Below are 22,728 nucleotides of genomic sequence, written 5' to 3'. Positions count from 1 at the left end.
CTGTTGATATAATTAATCATTTGTGTTGATGATTTCGGTGATGATATTATTATGATTCTTTTCGTAATGTGATGTTTTATTCCTATCTATCAATATTGATCTACACAATTTCATTAAAATTAGTTATTATACGTTACATGAAAAATGAAATAAACGGCAAGCTATTGTTATATTGAGAAAATCACAAATCACTTGAACAATATTAAGGAAAAAATCTAGCATGTGAGGGTAGCCACACTTTCTGTTATCACCAAATACGCTACCATTCACCAGAAATACACTGAGTTACTCGTTCTCTTGGCATGTCACAAACAACTGCATGCTAGCGTATTGCATTTCTCGCACCACTGAGCTTCTATTGCAAGTACTTTTCAGTCCAATATGACTCGTAACTGAGAAACAGCAATGAATTTATCTTTCCACGATATTAGGTGATTCATATTGAACTAAATACATGTTGAACAACAAAATCTGTTAATAATATTTGCAGATATGAAGTCATCAACAGCCAATTAATGTAGCCAGATGAATTGTTACCTGTTTCAGTCGTCTTTTTGTGAGGTGAAGTCAGTTTGGGTGTAGTTAATGGTACTTCTTTGGTTGTCGATAGAACTGGTACGCTCGTTGAAATGGATTCTAGAAATGCGAAAATGCACGAGTCTGTTTATCAGTAGCAGAAAATGTTCAATGAGCAAATGTTTACATACAATACTACAAAATTTGTATTAGGATCCATTGTAACTAAACATAAACTATTAATATACGCGTCACAGTGTAACAATTGTACATTATTATTTGTCCAGATATTTCACTGTTTGAAGCACTAATGTTTTTTTTATAATGACAGTACAGCCGCATGTGAAGCTAAACAGACTTCTATAAACAATGTTTTCAAAGATTGTCGCCCTAAATCGACCAAAATACATGCTGAACAACAAAGCCGGTCTATGATTTTTGCAGATATGAATTCAGCAACAGCCAAAGAATGTAGCCAGATGAATTGTTACCTGTTTCAGTCGTCCTTTTGTGAGATGGAGTCAGTTCGGATGTAGTTGATGGTACGTCTCTTGTTGTCGATACAAATGGAATGCTCGTCGTTGAAATGGATTCTACAAATGAGAAAATGTACGAGTGTGTTTATCTGTAGTATAGAATGTTCAATGAGCAAATGACTACATATGATACTGCAGAATGAGCATGACGATATTTGCAGCTAAACATAAAATATTATTATATGAGTCAGAATGTAACAATTGTACACTGTTATTTGTCCAGATATTTCAATTTTTGATGCACAATTTTTTTTATAAATAAAGTACAACCAAATATGAAGCTAAACAGTGTACCATAACTATTTTTTTCAGTCGTCACCCCCTGAGGCACATTTCCAGTAATGGCGTTCTTTTCACAGTCTTTGGTTGTAGACACAAAATGAACGCTATTCATGTGAACATCTATCCTCCAGAACGTTTGAACTGTGCTATTTTTATCGATAATACCAAACACATAATAGGCATTCAGAGAGATCACAATTATTAACGAAAAATTGAAATTATATTCCAATGAAAGATTTACAGCTTTTTTTGCAAATTGTGCTACGGGGTGAAAGTCTTTTATTTTCATGTAGTTTTAAGAAAAAGATTACCAACACATTACAATATTTGACATAATGTAACTTGAATTGTTATTTCCTTGATTGCTGATTGCAATTCCTCAGTGGATTCACTTAAAAATGGACCAATATTATGTGTTTCAAGCACGTCTGTTGTGCTTATTTTTGTGGTGGAACGTATTGAGTCTCGTGACATAATACTTAGAAACATAATGATGCAATATTGGAATTGGTCTAATTAATGTAAATAATGCTCATCAACATATGATGTAATTTACAATTATACATACATTAAAGTAAAATTTTCAACAAAGTCATCGAATTATATCATCTATAAACAACATGGATATTTGTATTTAATTTTGTTTAAATGCATAAAATTCAAATAAAACAATTAAACATTTCAAATTAAATGAAAAATAAACTACATAATACATTGATAGCATGAGACAAATGACACTTCTCACCTGTATCGCCCCGCTGAGTTGTAATGACCGACGATGTTTGTGTGATTGTAGGACTCGTTGTTCCAATCGTGGATTCAAATGAGTCAGTCGCAGTGTAAAATTCTGCAAACGTAACAAGATATACTTTATTTACAGCATGATACATTACAAAATTATGCCGAATGATACTCGTACTGATAAATTTTGAAAAAAAATCAACATCGATATGACAATAATTGTATTCAATAGTAACAACTATGATCAACAACTCAGTGTTACCACCTCATTTGGCTAAACGCTGTTGAAAGAGTTCTAACTGTTCAGTTTTAAATTTGTAGACTTCAGAAGTAGTTAATTATGTCATTGATGACAATAAAGTTACCAATGTTTATATCCTGTCGGATATTACTAACCTGTTTCGGTTATTTCTTCATCCGGAGCCAGAGTTGGTATGGTTGTTGCTGTGTGTACTTTTTTAGCTGTTGATATAATTAATCATTTGTGTTGATGATTTCGGTGATGATATTATTATGATTCTTTTCGTAATGTGATGTTTTATTCCTATCTATCAATATTGATCTACACAATTTCGTTAATATTAGTTATTATACGTTACATGAAAGATGAAATAAACGGCAAGTTATTGTTATATTGAGAATATCACAAATCACTTGAACAATATTTAGGAAAAAATCTAGCATGTGAGGGTAGCCACACTTTCTGTTATCACCAAATACGCTACCATTCACCAGAAATACACTGAGTTACTCGTTCTCTTGGCATGTCACAAACAACTGCATGCTAGCGTATTGCATTTCTCGCACCACTGAGCTTCTATTGCAAGTACTTTTCAGTCCAATATGACCCGTAACTGAGAAACAGCAATGAATTTATCTTTCCACGATATTAGGTGATTCATATTGAACTAAATATATGTTGAACAACAAAATATGTTAATAATATTTGCAGATATGAAGTCATCAACAGCCAATTAATGTAGCCAGATGAATTGTTACCTGTTTCAGTCGTCTTTTTGTGAGGTGAAGTCAGTTTGGGTGTAGTTAATGGTACTTCTTTGGTTGTCGATAGAACTGGTACGCTCGTTGAAATGGATTCTAGAAATGCGAAAATGCACGAGTCTGTTTATCAGTAGCAGAAAATGTTCAATGAGCAAATGTTTACATACAATACTACAAAATTTGTATTAGGATCCATTGTAACTAAACATAAACTATTAATATACGCGTCACAGTGTAACAATTGTACATTATTATTTGTCCAGATATTTCACTGTTTGAAGCACTAATGTTTTTTTTATAATGACAGTACAGCCGCATGTGAAGCTAAACAGACTTCTATAAACAATGTTTTCAAAGATTGTCGCCCTAAATCGACCAAAATACATGCTGAACAACAAAGCCGGTCTATGATTTTTGCAGATATGAATTCAGCAACAGCCAAAGAATGTAGCCAGATGAATTGTTACCTGTTTCAGTCGTCCTTTTGTGAGATGGAGTCAGTTCGGGTGTAGTTGATGGTACGTCTCTTGTTGTCGATACAAATGGAATGCTCGTCGTTGAAATGGATTCTACAAATGAGTAAATGTACGAGTGTGTTTATCTGTAGTATAGAATGTTCAATGAGCAAATGACTACATATGATACTGCAGAATGAGCATGACGATATTTGCAGCTAAACATAAAATATTATTATATGAGTCAGAATGTAACAATTGTACACTGTTATTTGTCCAGATATTTCAATTTTTGATGCACAATTTTTTTTATAAATAAAGTACAACCAAATATGAAGCTAAACAGTGTACCATAACTATTTTTTTCAGTCGTCACCCCCTGAGGCACATTTCCAGTAATGGCGTTCTTTTCACAGTCTTTGGTTGTAGACACAAAATGAACGCTATTCATGTGAACATCTATCCTCCAGAACGTTTGAACTGTGCTATTTTTATCGATAATACCAAACACATAATAGGCATTCAGAGAGATCACAATTATTAACGAAAAATTAAAATTATATTCCAATGAAAGATTTACAGCTTTTTTTGCAAATTGTGCTACGGGGTGAAAGTCTTTTATTTTCATGTAGTTTTAAGAAAAAGATTACCAACACATTACAATATTTGACATAATGTAACTTGAATTGTTATTTCCTTGATTGCTGATTGCAATTCCTCAGTGGATTCACTTAAAAATGGACCAATATTATGTGTTTCAAGCACGTCTGTTGTGCTTATTTTTGTGGTGGAACGTATTGAGTCTCGTGACATAATACTTAGAAACATAATGATGCAATATTGGAATTGGTCTAATTAATGTAAATAATGCTCATCAACATATGATGTAATTTACAATTATACATACATTAAAGTAAAATTTTCAACAAAGTCATCGAATTATATCATCTATAAACAACATGGATATTTGTATTTAATTTTGTTTAAATGCATAAAATTCAAATAAAACAATTAAACATTTCAAATTAAATGAAAAATAAACTACATAATACATTGATAGCATGAGACAAATGACACTTCTCACCTGTATCGCCCCGCTGAGTTGTAATGACCGATGATGTTTGTGTGATTGTAGGACTCGTTGTTCCAATCGTGGATTCAAATGAGTCAGTCGCAGTGTAAAATTCTGCAAACGTAACAAGATATACTTTATTTACAGCATGATACATTAAAAAATTATGCCGAATGATACTCGTACTGATAAATTTTGAAAAAAAATCAACATCGATATGACAATAATTGTATTCAATAGTAACAACTATGATCAACAACTCAGTGTTACCACCTCATTTGACTAAACGCTGTTGAAAGAGTTCTAACTGTTCAGTTTTAAATTTGTAGACTTCAGAAGTAGTTAATTATGCATTGATGACAATAAAGATACCAATATTTATATCCTGTCGGATATTACTAACCTGTTTCGGTTATTTCTTCATCCGGAGCCAGAGTTGGTATGGTTGTTGCTGTGTGTACTTTTTTAGCTGTTGATATAATTAATCATTTGTGTTGATGATTTCGGTGACGATATTATTATGATTCTTTTCGTAATGTGATGTTTTAATCCTATCTATCAATATTGATCTACACAATTTCATTAAAATTAGTTATTATACGTTACATGAAAGATGAAATAAACTGCAAGCTATTGTTATATTGAGAATATCACAAATCACTTGAACAATATTAAGGAAAAAATCTAGCATGTGAGGGTAGCCACACTTTCTGTTATCACCAAATACGCTACCATTCACCAGAAATACACTGAGTTACTCGTTCTCTTGGCATGTCACAAACAACTGCATGCTAGCGTATTGCATTTCTCGCACCACTGAGCTTCTATTGCAAGTACTTTTCAGTCCAATATGACCCGTAACTGAGAAACAGCAATGAATTTATCTTTCCACGATATTAGGTGATTCATATTGAACTAAATACATGTTGAACAACAAAATATGTTAATAATATTTGCAGATATGAAGTCATCAACAGCCAATTAATGTAGCCAGATGAATTGTTACCTGTTTCAGTCGTCTTTTTGTGAGGTGAAGTCAGTTTGGGTGTAGTTAATGGTACTTCTTTGGTTGTCGATAGAACTGGTACGCTCGTTGAAATGGATTCTAGAAATGCGAAAATGCACGAGTCTGTTTATCAGTAGCAGAAAATGTTCAATGAGCAAATGTTTACATACAATACTACACAATTTGTATTAGGATCCATTGTAACTAAACATAAACTATTAATATACGCGTCACAGTGTAACAATTGTACATTATTATTTGTCCAGATATTTCACTGTTTGAAGCACTAATGTTTTTTTTATAATGACAGTACAGCCGCATGTGAAGCTAAACAGACTTCTATAAACAATGTTTTCAAAGATTGTCGCCCTAAATCGACCAAAATACATGCTGAACAACAAAGCCGGTCTATGATTTTTGCAGATATGAATTCAGCAACAGCCAAAGAATGTAGCCAGATGAATTGTTACCTGTTTCAGTCGTCCTTTTGTGAGATGGAGTCAGTTCGGGTGTAGTTGATGGTACGTCTCTTGTTGTCGATACAAATGGAATGCTCGTCGTTGAAATGGATTCTACAAATGAGTAAATGTACGAGTGTGTTTATCTGTAGTATAGAATGTTCAATGAGCAAATGACTACATATGATACTGCAGAATGAGCATGACGATATTTGCAGCTAAACATAAAATATTATTATATGAGTCAGAATGTAACAATTGTACACTGTTATTTGTCCAGATATTTCAATTTTTGATGCACAATTTTTTTTATAAATAAAGTACAACCAAATATGAAGCTAAACAGTGTACCATAACTATTTTTTTCAGTCGTCACCCCCTGAGGCACATTTCCAGTAATGGCGTTCTTTTCACAGTCTTTGGTTGTAGACACAAAATGAACGCTATTCATGTGAACATCTATCCTCCAGAACGTTTGAACTGTGCTATTTTTATCGATAATACCAAACACATAATAGGCATTCAGAGAGATCACAATTATTAACGAAAAATTGAAATTATATTCCAATGAAAGATTTACAGCTTTTTTTGCAAATTGTGCTACGGGGTGAAAGTCTTTTATTTTCATGTAGTTTTAAGAAAAAGATTACCAACACATTACAATATTTGACATAATGTAACTTGAATTGTTATTTCCTTGATTGCTGATTGCAATTCCTCAGTGGATTCACTTAAAAATGGACCAATATTATGTGTTTCAAGCACGTCTGTTGTGCTTATTTTTGTGGTGGAACGTATTGAGTCTCGTGACATAATACTTAGAAACATAATGATGCAATATTGGAATTGGTCTAATTAATGTAAATAATGCTCATCAACATATGATGTAATTTACAATTATACATACATTAAAGTAAAATTTTCAACAAAGTCATCGAATTATATCATCTATAAACAACATGGATATTTGTATTTAATTTTGTTTAAATGCATAAAATTCAAATAAAACAATCAACCATTTCAAATTAAATGAAAAATAAACTACATAATACATTGATAGCATGAGACAAATGACACTTCTCACCTGTATCGCCCCGCTGAGTTGTAATGACCGATGATGTTTGTGTGATTGTAGGACTCGTTGTTCCAATCGTGGATTCAAATGAGTCAGTCGCAGTGTAAAATTCTGCAAACGTAACAAGATATACTTTATTTACAGCATGATACATTAAAAAATTATGCCGAATGATACTCGTACTGATAAATTTTGAAAAAAAATCAACATCGATATGACAATAATTGTATTCAATAGTAACAACTATGATCAACAACTCAGTGTTACCACCTCATTTGACTAAACGCTGTTGAAAGAGTTCTAACTGTTCAGTTTTAAATTTGTAGACTTCAGAAGTAGTTAATTATGCATTGATGACAATAAAGATACCAATATTTATATCCTGTCGGATATTACTAACCTGTTTCGGTTATTTCTTCATCCGGAGCCAGAGTTGGTATGGTTGTTGCTGTGTGTACTTTTTTAGCTGTTGATATAATTAATCATTTGTGTTGATGATTTCGGTGACGATATTATTATGATTCTTTTCGTAATGTGATGTTTTAATCCTATCTATCAATATTGATCTACACAATTTCATTAAAATTAGTTATTATACGTTACATGAAAGATGAAATAAACTGCAAGCTATTGTTATATTGAGAATATCACAAATCACTTGAACAATATTAAGGAAAAAATCTAGCATGTGAGGGTAGCCACACTTTCTGTTATCACCAAATACGCTACCATTCACCAGAAATACACTGAGTTACTCGTTCTCTTGGCATGTCACAAACAACTGCATGCTAGCGTATTGCATTTCTCGCACCACTGAGCTTCTATTGCAAGTACTTTTCAGTCCAATATGACCCGTAACTGAGAAACAGCAATGAATTTATCTTTCCACGATATTAGGTGATTCATATTGAACAAAATACATGTTGAACAACAAAATCTGTTAATAATATTTGCAGATATGAAGTCATCAACAGCCAATTAATGTAGCCAGATGAATTGTTACCTGTTTCAGTCGTCTTTTTGTGAGATGAAGTCAGTTTGGGTGTAGTTAATGGTACTTCTTTGGTTGTCGATAGAACTGGTACGCTCATTGAAATGGATTCTAGAAATGCGAAAATGCACGAGTGTGTTTATCAGTAGCAGAAAATGTTCAATGAGCAAATGTTTACATACAATATTACAAAATTTTATTAGGATCCATTGTAACTAAACATAAACTATTAATATACGAGTCACAGTGTAACAATTGTACATTATTATTTGTCCAGATATTTCACTGTTTGAAGCACTAATGTTTTTTTTATAATGACAGTACAACCACATGTGAAGCTAAACAGACTTCTATAAACATTGTTTTCAAAGATAGTCGCCCTAAATCGACCAAAATACATGCTGAACAACAAAGCCGGTCTATGATTTTTGCAGATATGAATTCAGCAACAGCCAAAGAATGTAGCCAGATGAATTGTTACCTGTTTCAGTCGTCCTTTTGTGAGATGGAGTCAGTTCGGGTGTAGTTGATGGTACGTCTCTTATTGTCGATACAAATGGAATGCTCGTCGTTGAAATGGATTCTACAAATGAGAAAATGTACGAGTGTGTTTATCTGTAGTATAGAATGTGCAATGAGCAAATGACTACATATGATACTGCAGAATGAGCATGACGATATTTGCAGCTAAACATAAAATATTATTATATGAGTCAGAACGTAACAATTGTACACTGTTATTTGTCCAGATATTTCAATTTTTGATGCACTATTTTTTTTTATAAATAAAGTACAACTAAATATGAAGCTAAACAGACTACCATAACTATTTTTTTCAGTCATCACCCCCTGAGACACATTTCCAGTAATGGCGTTCTTTTCACAGTCTTTGGTTGTAGACACAAAATGAACGCTATTCATGTGAACTTCTATCCTCCAGAACGTTTGAACTGTGCTTTCTTTATCGATAATACCAAACACATAATAGGCATTCAGAGAGATCACAATTATTAACGAAACATTGAAATTATATTTCAATGAACGATTTACAGCTTTTTTTGCAAATTGTGCTACGGGGTGAAAGTCTTTTATTTTCATGTAGTTTTAACTTGAGAAAAAGATTACCAACACATTACAATATTTGACATAATGTAACTTGAATTGTTATTTCCTTGATTGCTGATTGCAATTCCTCAGTGGATTCACTTAAAAATGGACCAATATTATGTGTTTCAAGCATGTCTGTTGTGCTTATTTTTGTGGTGGAACGTATTGAGTCTCGTGACATAATACTTAGAAACATAATGATGCAATATTGGAATTGGTCTAATTAATGTAAATAATGCTCATCAACATATGATGTAATTTACAATTATACATACATTAAAGTAAAATTTTCAACAAAGTCATCGAATTATATCATCTATAAACTACATGGATATTTGTATTTAATTTTGTTTATATGCATTAAATTCAAATAAAACAATCAAACATTTCAAATTAAATGAAAAATAAACTACATAATAAATTGATAGCATGAGACAAATGACACCTCTCACCTGTATCGCCCCGTTGAGTTGTAATGACCGATGATGTTTGTGTGATAGTAGGACTCGTTGTTCCAATCGTGGATTCAAATGAGTCAGTCGCAGTGTAAAATTCTGCAAACGTAACAAGATATACTTTATTTACAGCATGGTACATTACAAAATTATGCCGAATGATACTCGTACTGATACATTTTGAAAAAAAATCAACATCGATATGACAATAATTGTATTCAATAGTAACAACTATGATCAACAACTCAGTGTTACCACCTCATTTGACTAAACGCTGTTGAAAGCGTTCTAACTGTTCAGTTTTAAATTTGTAGACTTCAGAAGTAGTTAATTATGTCATTGATGACAATAAAGTTACCAATGTTTATATCCTGTCGGATATTACTAACCTGTTTCGGTTATTTCTTCATCCGGAGCCAGAGTTGTTATGGTTGTTGCTGTGTGTACTTTTTTAGCTGTTGATATAATTAATCATTTGTGTTGATGATTTCGGTGACGATAGTATTATGATTCTTTTCGTAATGTGATGTTTTATTTCTACCTATCAATATTGATCTCGCCAATTTCATTAAAATTATTTATTATACGTTACATGAAAGATGAAATAAACGGCAAGCTATTGTTATATTGAGAATATCACAAATCACTTGAACAATATCTAGGAAAAAATCTAGCATGTGAGGGTAGCCACACTTTCTGTTATCACCAAATACGCTACCATTCACCAGAAATACACTGAGTTACTCGTTCTCGTGGCATGTCACAAACAACTGCATGCTAGCGTATTGCATTTCTCGCACCACTGAGCTTCTATTGCAAGTACTTTTCAGTCCAATATGACCCGTAACTGAGAAACAGCAATGAATTAATCTTTCCACGATATTAGGTGATTCATATTGAACAAAATACATGTTGAACAACAAAATCTGTTAATAATATTTGCAGATATGAAGTCATCAACAGCCAATTAATGTAGCCAGATGAATTGTTACCTGTTTCAGTCGTCTTTTTGTGAGGTGAAGTCAGTTTGGGTGTAGTTAATGGTACTTCTTTGGTTGTCGATAGAACTGGTACGCTCGTTGAAATGGATTCTAGAAATGCGAAAATGCACGAGGTAGTTTATCAGTAGCAGAAAATGTTCAATGAGCAAATGTTTACATACAATACTACCAAATTTGTATTAGGATTCATTGTAACTAAACATAAACTATTAATATACGCGTCACAGTGTAACAATTGTACATTATTATTTGTCCAGATATTTCACTGTTTGAAGCACTAATGTTTTTTTTTATAATGACAGTACAGCCGCATGTGAAGCTAAACAGACTTCTATAAACAATGTTTTCAAAGATTGTCGCCCTAAATCGACCAAAATACATGCTGAACAACAAAGCCGGTCTATGATTTTTGCAGATATGAATTCAGCAACAGCCAAAGAATGTAGCCAGATGAATTGTTACCTGTTTCAGTCGTCCTTTTGTGAGATGGAGTCAGTTCGGGTGTAGTTGATGGTACGTCTCTTGTTGTCGATACAAATGGAATGCTCGTCGTTGAAATGGATTCTACAAATGAGAAAATGTACGAGTGTGTTTATCTGTAGTATAGAATGTTCAATGAGCAAATGACTACATATGATACTGCAGAATGAGCATGACGATATTTGCAGCTAAACATAAAATATTATTATATGAGTCAGAATGTAACAATTGTACACTGTTATTTGTCCAGATATTTCAATTTTTGATGCACAATTTTTTTTTTATAAATAAAGTACAACCAAATATGAAGCTAAACAGTTTACCATAACTATTTTTTTTCAGTCGTCACCCCTGAGGCACATTTCCAGTAATGGCGTTCTTTTCACAGTCTTTGGTTGTAGACACAAAATGAACGCTATTCATGTGAACATCTATCCTCCAGAACGTTTGAACTGTGCTATTTTTATCGATAATACCAAACACATAATAGGCATTCAGAGAGATCACAATTATTAACGAAAAATTGAAATTATATTCCAATGAAAGATTTACAGCTTTTTTTGCAAATTGTGCTACGGGGTGAAAGTCTTTTACTTTCATGTAGTTTTAAGAAAAAGATTACCAACACATTACAATATTTGACATAATGTAACTTGAATTGTTATTTCCTTGATTGCTGATTGCAATTCCTCAGTGGATTCACTTAAAAATGGACCAATATTATGTGTTTCAAGCACGTCTGTTGTGCTTATTTTCGTGGTGGAACGTATTGAGTCTCGTGACATAATACTTAGAAACATAATGATGCAATATTGGAATTGGTCTAATTAATGTAAATAATGCTCATCAACATATGATGTAATTTACAATTATACATACATTAAAGTAAAATTTTCAACAAAGTCATCGAATTATATCATCTATAAACAACATGGATATTTGTATTTAATTTTGTTTAAATGCATAAAATTCAAATAAAACAATTAAACATTTCAAATTAAATGAAAAATAAACTACATAATACATTGATAGCATGAGACAAATGACACTTCTCACCTGTATCGCCCCGCTGAGTTGTAATGACCGACGATGTTTGTGTGATTGTACGACTCGTTGTTCCAATCGTGGATTCAAATGAGTCAGTCGCAGTGTAAAATTCTGCAAACGTAACAAGATATACTTTATTTACAGCATGATACATTACAAAATTATGCCGAATGATACTCGTACTGATAAATTTTGAAAAAAAATCAACATCGATATGACAATAATTGTATTCAATAGTAACAACTATGATCAACAACTCAGTGTTACCACCTCATTTGACTAAACGCTGTTGAAAGAGTTCTAACTGTTCAGTTTTAAATTTGTAGACTTCAGAAGTAGTTAATTATGTCATTGATGACAATAAAGTTACCAATGTTTATATCCTGTCGGATATTACTAACCTGTTTCGGTTATTTCTTCATCCGGAGCCAGAGTTGGTATGGTTGTTGCTGTGTGTACTTTTTTAGCTGTTGATATAATTAATCATTTGTGTTGATGATTTCGGTGATGATATTATTATGATTCTTTTCGTAATGTGATGTTTTATTCCTATCTATCAATATTGATCTACACAATTTCGTTAATATTAGTTATTATACGTTACATGAAAGATGAAATAAACGGCAAGCTATTGTTATATTGAGAAAATCACAAATCACTTGAACAATATTAAGGAAAAAATCTAGCATGTGAGGGTAGCCACACTTTCTGTTATCACCAAATACGCTACCATTCACCAGAAATACACTGAGTTACTCGTTCTCTTGGCATGTCACAAACAACTGCATGCTAGCGTATTGCATTTCTCGCACCACTGAGCTTCTATTGCAAGTACTTTTCAGTCCAATATGACCCGTAACTGAGAAACAGCAATGAATTTATCTTTCCACGATATTAGGTGATTCATATTGAACAAAATACATGTTGAACAACAAAATCTGTTAATAATATTTGCAGATATGAAGTCATCAACAGCCAATTAATGTAGCCAGATGAATTGTTACCTGTTTCAGTCGTCTTTTTGTGAGGTGAAGTCAGTTTGGGTGTAGTTAATGGTACTTCTTTGGTTGTCGATAGAACTGGTACGCTCGTTGAAATGGATTCTAGAAATGCGAAAATGCACGAGTGTGTTTATCAGTAGCAGAAAATGTTCAATGAGCAAATGTGTACATACAATACTACAAAATTTGTATTAGGATCCATTGTAACTAAACATAAACTATTAATATACGCGTCACAGTGTAACAATTGTACATTATTATTTGTCCAGATATTTCACTGTTTGAAGCACTAATGTTTTTTTTATAATGACAGTACAGCCGCATGTGAAGCTAAACAGACTTCTATAAACATTGTTTTCAAAGATTGTCGCCCTAAATCGACCAAAATACATGCTGAACAACAAAGCCGGTCTATGATTTTTGCAGATAATAATTCAGCAACAGCCAAAGAATGTAGCCAGATGAATTGTTACCTGTTTCAGTCGTGCTTTTGTGAGATGGAGTCAGTTCGGGTGTAGTTGATGGTACGTCTCTTGTTGTCGATACAAAAGGAATGCTCGTCGTTGAAATGGATTCTACAAATGAGAAAATGTACGAGTGTGTTTATCTGTAGTATAGAATGTTCAATGAGCAAATTACTACATATGATACTGCAGAATGAGCATGACGATATTTGCAGCTAAACATAAAATATTATTATATGAGTCAGAATGTAACAATTGTACACTGTTATTTGTCCAGATATTTCAATTTTTGATGCACTATTTTTTTATAAATAAAGTACAACCAAATATGAAGCTAAACAGTGTACCATAACTATTTTTTTCAGTCGTCACCCCCTGAGACACATTTCCAGTGATTGCGTTGTTTTCACAGTCTTTGGTTGTAGACACAAAATGAACGCTATTCATGTGAACATCTATCCTCCAGAACGTTTGAACTGTGCTATTTTTATCGATAATACCAAACACATAATAGGCATTCAGAGAGATCACAATTATTAACGAAAAATTGAAATTATATTTCAATGAAAGATTTACAGCTTTTTTTGCAAATTGTGCTACGGGGTGAAAGTCTTTTATTTTCATGTAGTTTTAAGAAAAAGATTACCAACACATTACAATATTTGACATAATGTAACTTGAATTGTTATTTCCGTGATTGCTGATTGCAATTCCTCAGTGGATTCACTAAAAATGGACCAATATTATGTGTTTCAAGCACGTCTGTTGTGCTTATTTTTGTGGTGGAACGTATTGAGTCTCGTGACATAATACTTAGAAACATAATGATGCAATATTGGAATTGGTCTAATTAATGTAAATAATGCTCATCAACATATGATGTAATTTACAATTATACATACATTAAAGTAAAATTTTCAACAAAGTCATCGAATTATATCATTTATAAACTACATGGATATTTGTATTTAATTTTGTTTATATGCATTAAATTCAAATAAAACAATCAAACATTTCAAATTAAATGAAAAATAAACTACATAATAAATTGATAGCATGAGACAAATGACACCTCTCACCTGTATCGCCACGTTGAGTTGTAATGACCGATGATGTTTGTGTGATTGTAGGACTCGTTGTTCCAATCGTGGATTCAAATGAGTCAGTCGCAGTGTAAAATTCTGCAAACGTAACAAGATATACTTTATTTACAGCATGGTACATTACAAAATTATGCCGAATGATACTCGTACTGATACATTTTGAAAAAAAATCAACATCGATATGACAATAATTGTATTCAATGGTAAAAACTATGATCAACAACTCAGTGTTACCACCTCATTTGACTAAACGCTGTTGAAAGCGTTCTAACTGTTCAGTTTTAAATTTGTAGACTTCAGAAGTAGTTAATTATGTCATTGATGAAAATAGAGTTACCAATGTTTATATCCTGTCGGATATTACTAACCTGTTTCGGTTATTTCTTCATCCGGAGCCAGAGTTGGTATGGTTGTTGCTGTGTGTACTTTTTTAGCTGTTGATATAATTAATCATTTGTGTTGATGATTTCGGTGACGATAGTATTATGATTCTTCTCGTAATGTGATGTTTTATTTCTACCTATCAATATTGATCTCGCCAATTTCATTAAAATTATTTATTATACGTTACATGAAAGATGAAATAAACGGCAAGCTATTGTTATATTGAGAATATCACAAATCACTTGAACAATATCTAGGAAAAAATCTAGCATGTGAGGGTAGCCACACTTTCTGTTATCACCAAATACGCTACCATTCACCAGAAATACACTGAGTTACTCGTTCTCGTGGCATGTCACAAACAACTGCATGCTAGCGTATTGCATTTCTCGCACCACTGAGCTTCTATTGCAAGTACTTTTCAGTCCAATATGACCCGTAACTGAGAAACAGCAATGAATTAATCTTTCCACGATATTAGGTGATTCATATTGAACAAAATACATGTTGAACAACAAAATCTGTTAATAATATTTGCAGATATGAAGTCATCAACAGCCAATTAATGTAGCCAGATGAATTGTTACCTGTTTCAGTCGTCTTTTTGTGAGGTGAAGTCAGTTTGGGTGTAGTTAATGGTACTTCTTTGGTTGTCGATAGAACTGGTACGCTCGTTGAAATGGATTCTAGAAATGCGAAAATGCACGAGTCTGTTTATCAGTAGCAGAAAATGTTCAATGAGCAAATGTTTACATACAATACTACCAAATTTGTATTAGGATTCATTGTAACTAAACATAAACTATTAATATACGCGTCACAGTGTAACAATTGTACATTATTATTTGTCCAGATATTTCACTGTTTGAAGCACTAATGTTTTTTTTTATAATGACAGTACAGCCGCATGTGAAGCTAAACATACTTCTATAAACAATGTTTTCAAAGATTGTCGCCCTAAATCGACCAAAATACATGCTGAACAACAAAGCCGGTCTATGATTTTTGCAGATATGAATTCAGCAACAGCCAAAGAATGTAGCCAGATGAATTGTTACCTGTTTCAGTCGTCCTTTTGTGAGATGGAGTCAGTTCGGGTGTAGTTGATGGTACGTCTCTTGTTGTCGATACAAATGGAATGCTCGTCGTTGAAATGGATTCTACAAATGAGAAAATGTACGAGTGTGTTTATCTGTAGTATAGAATGTTCAATGAGCAAATGACTACATATGATACTGCAGAATGAGCATGACGATATTTGCAGCTAAACATAAAATATTATTATATGAGTCAGAATGTAACAATTGTACACTGTTATTTGTCCAGATATTTCAATTTTTGATGCACAATTTTTTTTTATAAATAAAGTACAACCAAATATGAAGCTAAACAGTGTACCATAACTATTTTTTTCAGTCGTCACCCCCTGAGGCACATTTCCAGTAATGGCGTTCTTTTCACAGTCTTTGGTTGTAGACACAAAATGAACGCTATTCATGTGAACATCTATCCTCCAGAACGTTTGAACTGTGCTATTTTTATCGATAATACCAAACACATAATAGGCATTCAGAGAGATCACAATTATTAACGAAAAATTGAAATTATATTCCAATGAAAGATTTACAGCTTTTTTTGCAAATTGTGCTACAGGGTGAAAGTCTTTTATTTTCATGTAGTTTTAAGAAAAAGATTACCAACACATTACAATATTTGACATAATGTAACTTGAATTGTTATTTCCTTGATTGCTGATTGCAATTCCTCAGTGGATTCACTTAAAAATGGACCAATATTATGTGTTTCAAGCACGTCTGTTGTGCTTATTTTCGTGGTGGAACGTATTGAGTCTCGTGACATAATACTTAGAAACATAATGATGCAATATTGGAATTGGTCTAATTAATGTAAATAATGCTCATCAACATATGATGTAATTTACAATTATACATACATTAAAGTAAAATTTTCAACAAAGTCATCGAATTATATCATCTATAAACAACATGGATATTTGTATTTAATTTTGTTTAAATGCATAAAATTCAAATAAAACAATTAAACATTTCAAATTAAATGAAAAATAAACTACATAATACATTGATAGCATGAGACAAATGACACTTCTCACCTGTATCGCCCCGCTGAGTTGTAATGACCGACGATGTTTGTGTGATTGTAGGACTCGTTGTTCCAATCGTGGATTCAAATGAGTCAGTCGCAGTGTAAAATTCTGCAAACGTAACAAGATATACTTTATTTACAGCATGATACATTACAAAATTATGCCGAATGATACTCGTACTGATAAATTTTGAAAAAAATGAACATCGATATGACAATAATTGTATTCAATAGTAACAACTATGATCAACAACTCAGTGTTACCACCTCATTTGACTAAACGCTGTTGAAAGAGTTCTTACTGTTCAGTTTTAAATTTGTAGACTTCAGAAGTAGTTAATTATGTCATTGATGACAATAAAGTTACCAATGTTTATATCCTGTCGGATATTACTAACCTGTTTCGGTTATTTCTTCATCCGGAGCCAGAGTTGGTATGGTTGTTGCTGTGTGTACTTTTTTAGCTGTTGATATAATTAATCATTTGTGTTGATGATTTCGGTGATGATATTATTATGATTCTTTTCGTAATGTGATGTTTTATTCCTACCTATCAATATTGATCTCGCCAATTTAATTAAAATTATTTATTATACGTTACATGAAAGATGAAATAAACGGCAAGCTATTGTTATATTGAGAATATCACAAATCACTTGACCAATATCTAGGAAAAAATCTAGCATGTGAGGGTAGCCACACTTTCTGTTATCACCAAATACGCTACCATTCACCAGAAATACACTGAGTTACTCGTTCTCGTGGCATGTCACAAACAACTGCATGCTAGCGTATTGCATTTCTCGCACCACTGAGCTTCTATTGCAAGTACTTTTCAGTCCAATATGACCCGTAACTGAGAAACAGCAATGAATTAATCTTTCCACGATATTAGGTGATTCATATTGAACAAAATACATGTTGAACAACAAAATCTGTTAATAATATTTGCAGATATGAAGTCATCAACAGCCAATTAATGTAGCCAGATGAATTGTTACCTGTTTCAGTCGTCTTTTTGTGAGGTGAAGTCAGTTTGGGTGTAGTTAATGGTACTTCTTTGGTTGTCGATAGAACTGGTACGCTCGTTGAAATGGATTCTAGAAATGCGAAAATGCACGAGTCTGTTTATCAGTAGCAGAAAATGTTCAATGAGCAAATGTTTACATACAATACTACAAAATTTGTATTAGGATCCATTGTAACTAAACATAAACTATTAATATACGCGTCACAGTGTAACAATTGTACATTATTATTTGTCCAGATATTTCACTGTTTGAAGCACTAATGTTTTTTTTATAATGACAGTACAGCCGCATGTGAAGCTAAACAGACTTCTATAAACAATGTTTTCAAAGATTGTCACCATAAATCGACCAAAATACATGCTGAACAACAAAGCCGGTCTATGATTTTTGCAGATATGAATTCAGCAACAGCCAAAGAATGTAGCCAGATGAATTGTTACCTGTTTCAGTCGTCCTTTTGTGAGATGGAGTCAGTTCGGGTGTAGTTGATGGTATGTCTCTTGTTGTCGATACAAATGGAATGCTCGTCGTTGAAATGGATTCTACAAATGAGAAAATGTACGAGTGTGTTTATCTGTAGTATAGAATGTTCAATGAGCAAATTACTACATATGATACTGCAGAATGAGCATGACGATATTTGCAGCTAAACATAAAACATTATTATATGAGTCAGAATGTAACAATTGTACACTGTTATTTGTCCAGATATTTCAATTTTTGATGCACTATTTTTTTTATAAATAAAGTACAACCAAATATGAAGCTAAACAGTGTACCATAACTATTTTTTTCAGTCGTCACCCCCTGAGACACATTTCCAGTGATTGCGTTGTTTTCACAGTCTTTGGTTGTAGACACAAAATGAACGCTATTCATGTGAACATCTATCCTCCAGAACGTTTGAACTGTGCTATTTTTATCGATAATACCAAACACATAATAGGCATTCAGAGAGATCACAATTATTAACGAAAAATTGAAATTATATTTCAATGAAAGATTTACAGCTTTTTTTGCAAATTGTGCTACGGGGTGAAAGTCTTTTATTTTCATGTAGTTTTAAGAAAAAGATTACCAACACATTACAATATTTGACATAATGTAACTTGAATTGTTATTTCCGTGATTGCTGATTGCAATTCCTCAGTGGATTCACTTAAAAATGGACCAATATTATGTGTTTCAAGCACGTCTGTTGTGCTTATTTTTGTGGTGGAACGTATTGAGTCTCGTGACATAATACTTAGAAACATAATGATGCAATATTGGAATTGGTCTAATTAATGTAAATAATGCTCATCAACATATGATGTAATTTACAATTATACATACATTAAAGTAAAATTTTCAACAAAGTCATCGAATTATATCATCTATAAACAACATGGATATTTGTATTTAATTTTGTTTAAATGCATAAAATTCAAATAAAACAATCAAACATTTCAAATTAAATGAAAAATAAACGACATAATACATTGATAGTATGAGACAAATGACACTTCTCACCTGTATCGCCCCGCTGAGTTGTAATGACCGATGATGTTTGTGTGATTGTAGGACTCGTTGTTCCAATCGTGGATTCAAATGAGTTAGTCGCAGTGTAAAATTCTGCAAACGTAACAAGATATACTTTATTTACAGCATGATACATTACAAAATTATGCCGAATGATACTCGTACTGATAAATTTTGAAAAAAAAATCAACATCGATATGACAATAATTGTATTCAATAGTAACAACTATGATCAACAACTCAGTGTTAACACCTCATTTGACTAAACGCTGTTGAAAGCGTTCTAACTGTTCAGTTTTAAATTTGTAGACTTCAGAAGTAGTTAATTATGTCATTGATGACAATAAAGATACCAATATTTATATCCTGTCGGATATTACTAACCTGTTTCGGTTATTTCTTCATCCGGAGCCAGAGTTGGTATGGTTGTTGCTGTGTGTACTTTTTTAGCTGTTGATATAATTAATCATTTGTGTTGATGATTTCGGTGACGATATTATTATGATTCTTTTCGTAATGTGATGTTTTATTCCTACCTATCAATATTGATCTCGCCAATTTAATTAAAATTATTTATTATACGTTACATGAAAGATGAAATAAACGGCAAGCTATTGTTATATTGAGAATATCACAAATCACTTGACCAATATCTAGGAAAAAATCTAGCATGTGAGGGTAGCCACACTTTCTGTTATCACCAAATACGCTACCATTCACCAGAAATACACTGAGTTACTCGTTCTCGTGGCATGTCACAAACAACTGCATGCTAGCGTATTGCATTTCTCGCACCACTGAGCTTCTATTGCAAGTACTTTTCAGTCCAATATGACCCGTAACTGAGAAACAGCAATGAATTAATCTTTCCACGATATTAGGTGATTCATATTGAACAAAATACATGTTGAACAACAAAATCTGTTAATAATATTTGCAGATATGAAGTCATCAACAGCCAATTAATGTAGCCAGATGAATTGTTACCTGTTTCAGTCGTCTTTTTGTGAGGTGAAGTCAGTTTGGGTGTAGTTAATGGTACTTCTTTGGTTGTCGATAGAACTGGTACGCTCGTTGAAATGGATTCTAGAAATGCGAAAATGCACGAGTCTGTTTATCAGTAGCAGAAAATGTTCAATGAGCAAATGTTTACATACAATACTACAAAATTTGTATTAGAATCCATTGTAACTAAACATAAACTATTAATATACGCGTCACAGTGTAACAATTGTACATTATTATTTGTCCAGATATTTCACTGTTTGAAGCACTAATGTTTTTTTTATAATGACAGTACAGCCGCATGTGAAGCTAAACAGACTTCTATAAACAATGTTTTCAAAGATTGTCGCCATAAATCGACCAAAATACATGCTGAACAACAAAGCCGGTCTATGATTTTTGCAGATATGAATTCAGCAACAGCCAAAGAATGTAGCCAGATGAATTGTTACCTGTTTCAGTCGTCCTTTTGTGAGATGGAGTCAGTTCGGGTGTAGTTGATGGTATGTCTCTTGTTGTCGATACAAATGGAATGCTCGTCGTTGAAATGGATTCTACAAATGAGAAAATGTACGAGTGTGTTTATCTGTAGTATAGAATGTTCAATGAGCAAATTACTACATATGATACTGCAGAATGAGCATGACGATATTTGCAGCTAAACATAAAACATTATTATATGAGTCAGAATGTAACAATTGTACACTGTTATTTGTCCAGATATTTCAATTTTTGATGCACTATTTTTTTTATAAATAAAGTACAACCAAATATGAAGCTAAACAGTGTACCATAACTATTTTTTTCAGTCGTCACCCCCTGAGACACATTTCCAGTGATTGCGTTGTTTTCACAGTCTTTGGTTGTAGACACAAAATGAACGCTATTCATGTGAACATCTATCCTCCAGAACGTTTGAACTGTGCTATTTTTATCGATAATACCAAACACATAATAGGCATTCAGAGAGATCACAATTATTAACGAAAAATTGAAATTATATTTCAATGAAAGATTTACAGCTTTTTTTGCAAATTGTGCTACGGGGTGAAAGTCTTTTATTTTCATGTAGTTTTAAGAAAAAGATTACCAACACATTACAATATTTGACATAATGTAACTTGAATTGTTATTTCCGTGATTGCTGATTGCAATTCCTCAGTGGATTCACTTAAAAATGGACCAATATTATGTGTTTCAAGCACGTCTGTTGTGCTTATTTTTGTGGTGGAACGTATTGAGTCTCGTGACATAATACTTAGAAACATAATGATGCAATATTGGAATTGGTCTAATTAATGTAAATAATGCTCATCAACATATGATGTAATTTACAATTATACATACATTAAAGTAAAATTTTCAACAAAGTCATCGAATTATATCATCTATAAACAACATGGATATTTGTATTTAATTTTGTTTAAATGCATAAAATTCAAATAAAACAATCAAACATTTCAAATTAAATGAAAAATAAACGACATAATACATTGATAGTATGAGACAAATGACACTTCTCACCTGTATCGCCCCGCTGAGTTGTAATGACCGATGATGTTTGTGTGATTGTAGGACTCGTTGTTCCAATCGTGGATTCAAATGAGTTAGTCGCAGTGTAAAATTCTGCAAACGTAACAAGATATACTTTATTTACAGCATGATACATTACAAAATTATGCCGAATGATACTCGTACTGATAAATTTTGAAAAAAAAATCAACATCGATATGACAATAATTGTATTCAATAGTAACAACTATGATCAACAACTCAGTGTTAACACCTCATTTGACTAAACGCTGTTGAAAGCGTTCTAACTGTTCAGTTTTAAATTTGTAGACTTCAGAAGTAGTTAATTATGTCATTGA

General features: G+C 32.5%; 1 protein-coding gene across 1 annotated transcript in view; it reads right to left on the bottom strand.

Annotated features, from left to right (window-relative positions):
• LOC102801589 (uncharacterized) overlaps window positions 1-22,728 on the bottom strand; it is a 72,893-nt gene that overhangs the window by 22,210 nt on the left and 27,955 nt on the right. The window contains exons 33-67 of the mRNA XM_085498397.1: window positions 22,382-22,483; window positions 21,310-21,411; window positions 20,840-20,938; window positions 20,237-20,302; window positions 19,844-19,945; window positions 18,772-18,873; window positions 18,302-18,400; window positions 17,699-17,764; window positions 17,308-17,409; window positions 16,235-16,336; window positions 15,764-15,862; window positions 15,161-15,226; window positions 14,769-14,870; window positions 13,699-13,800; window positions 13,229-13,327; window positions 12,626-12,691; window positions 12,234-12,335; window positions 11,160-11,261; window positions 10,689-10,787; window positions 10,086-10,151; window positions 9,694-9,795; window positions 8,616-8,717; window positions 8,147-8,245; window positions 7,544-7,609; window positions 7,153-7,254; window positions 6,081-6,182; window positions 5,611-5,709; window positions 5,008-5,073; window positions 4,617-4,718; window positions 3,545-3,646; window positions 3,075-3,173; window positions 2,472-2,537; window positions 2,080-2,181; window positions 1,008-1,109; window positions 538-636 (exon numbers count right to left, since the gene is read on the bottom strand). Of these exons, the coding sequence (XP_085354523.1) occupies window positions 538-636; window positions 1,008-1,109; window positions 2,080-2,181; window positions 2,472-2,537; window positions 3,075-3,173; window positions 3,545-3,646; window positions 4,617-4,718; window positions 5,008-5,073; window positions 5,611-5,709; window positions 6,081-6,182; window positions 7,153-7,254; window positions 7,544-7,609; window positions 8,147-8,245; window positions 8,616-8,717; window positions 9,694-9,795; window positions 10,086-10,151; window positions 10,689-10,787; window positions 11,160-11,261; window positions 12,234-12,335; window positions 12,626-12,691; window positions 13,229-13,327; window positions 13,699-13,800; window positions 14,769-14,870; window positions 15,161-15,226; window positions 15,764-15,862; window positions 16,235-16,336; window positions 17,308-17,409; window positions 17,699-17,764; window positions 18,302-18,400; window positions 18,772-18,873; window positions 19,844-19,945; window positions 20,237-20,302; window positions 20,840-20,938; window positions 21,310-21,411; window positions 22,382-22,483 (3,255 nt within the window). The remainder of the gene's footprint in view (window positions 1-537; window positions 637-1,007; window positions 1,110-2,079; window positions 2,182-2,471; window positions 2,538-3,074; window positions 3,174-3,544; window positions 3,647-4,616; window positions 4,719-5,007; window positions 5,074-5,610; window positions 5,710-6,080; window positions 6,183-7,152; window positions 7,255-7,543; window positions 7,610-8,146; window positions 8,246-8,615; window positions 8,718-9,693; window positions 9,796-10,085; window positions 10,152-10,688; window positions 10,788-11,159; window positions 11,262-12,233; window positions 12,336-12,625; window positions 12,692-13,228; window positions 13,328-13,698; window positions 13,801-14,768; window positions 14,871-15,160; window positions 15,227-15,763; window positions 15,863-16,234; window positions 16,337-17,307; window positions 17,410-17,698; window positions 17,765-18,301; window positions 18,401-18,771; window positions 18,874-19,843; window positions 19,946-20,236; window positions 20,303-20,839; window positions 20,939-21,309; window positions 21,412-22,381; window positions 22,484-22,728) is intronic.

This window comes from Saccoglossus kowalevskii, chromosome 4 (assembly GCF_978046115.1).
Source record: "Saccoglossus kowalevskii chromosome 4, keSacKowa6.1, whole genome shotgun sequence".
Taxonomy (NCBI): Eukaryota; Metazoa; Hemichordata; class Enteropneusta; family Harrimaniidae; genus Saccoglossus; species Saccoglossus kowalevskii.
The sequence above is the reverse complement of the archived record's forward strand: the minus strand, read 5'-3'. Positions and strand labels throughout refer to the sequence as shown.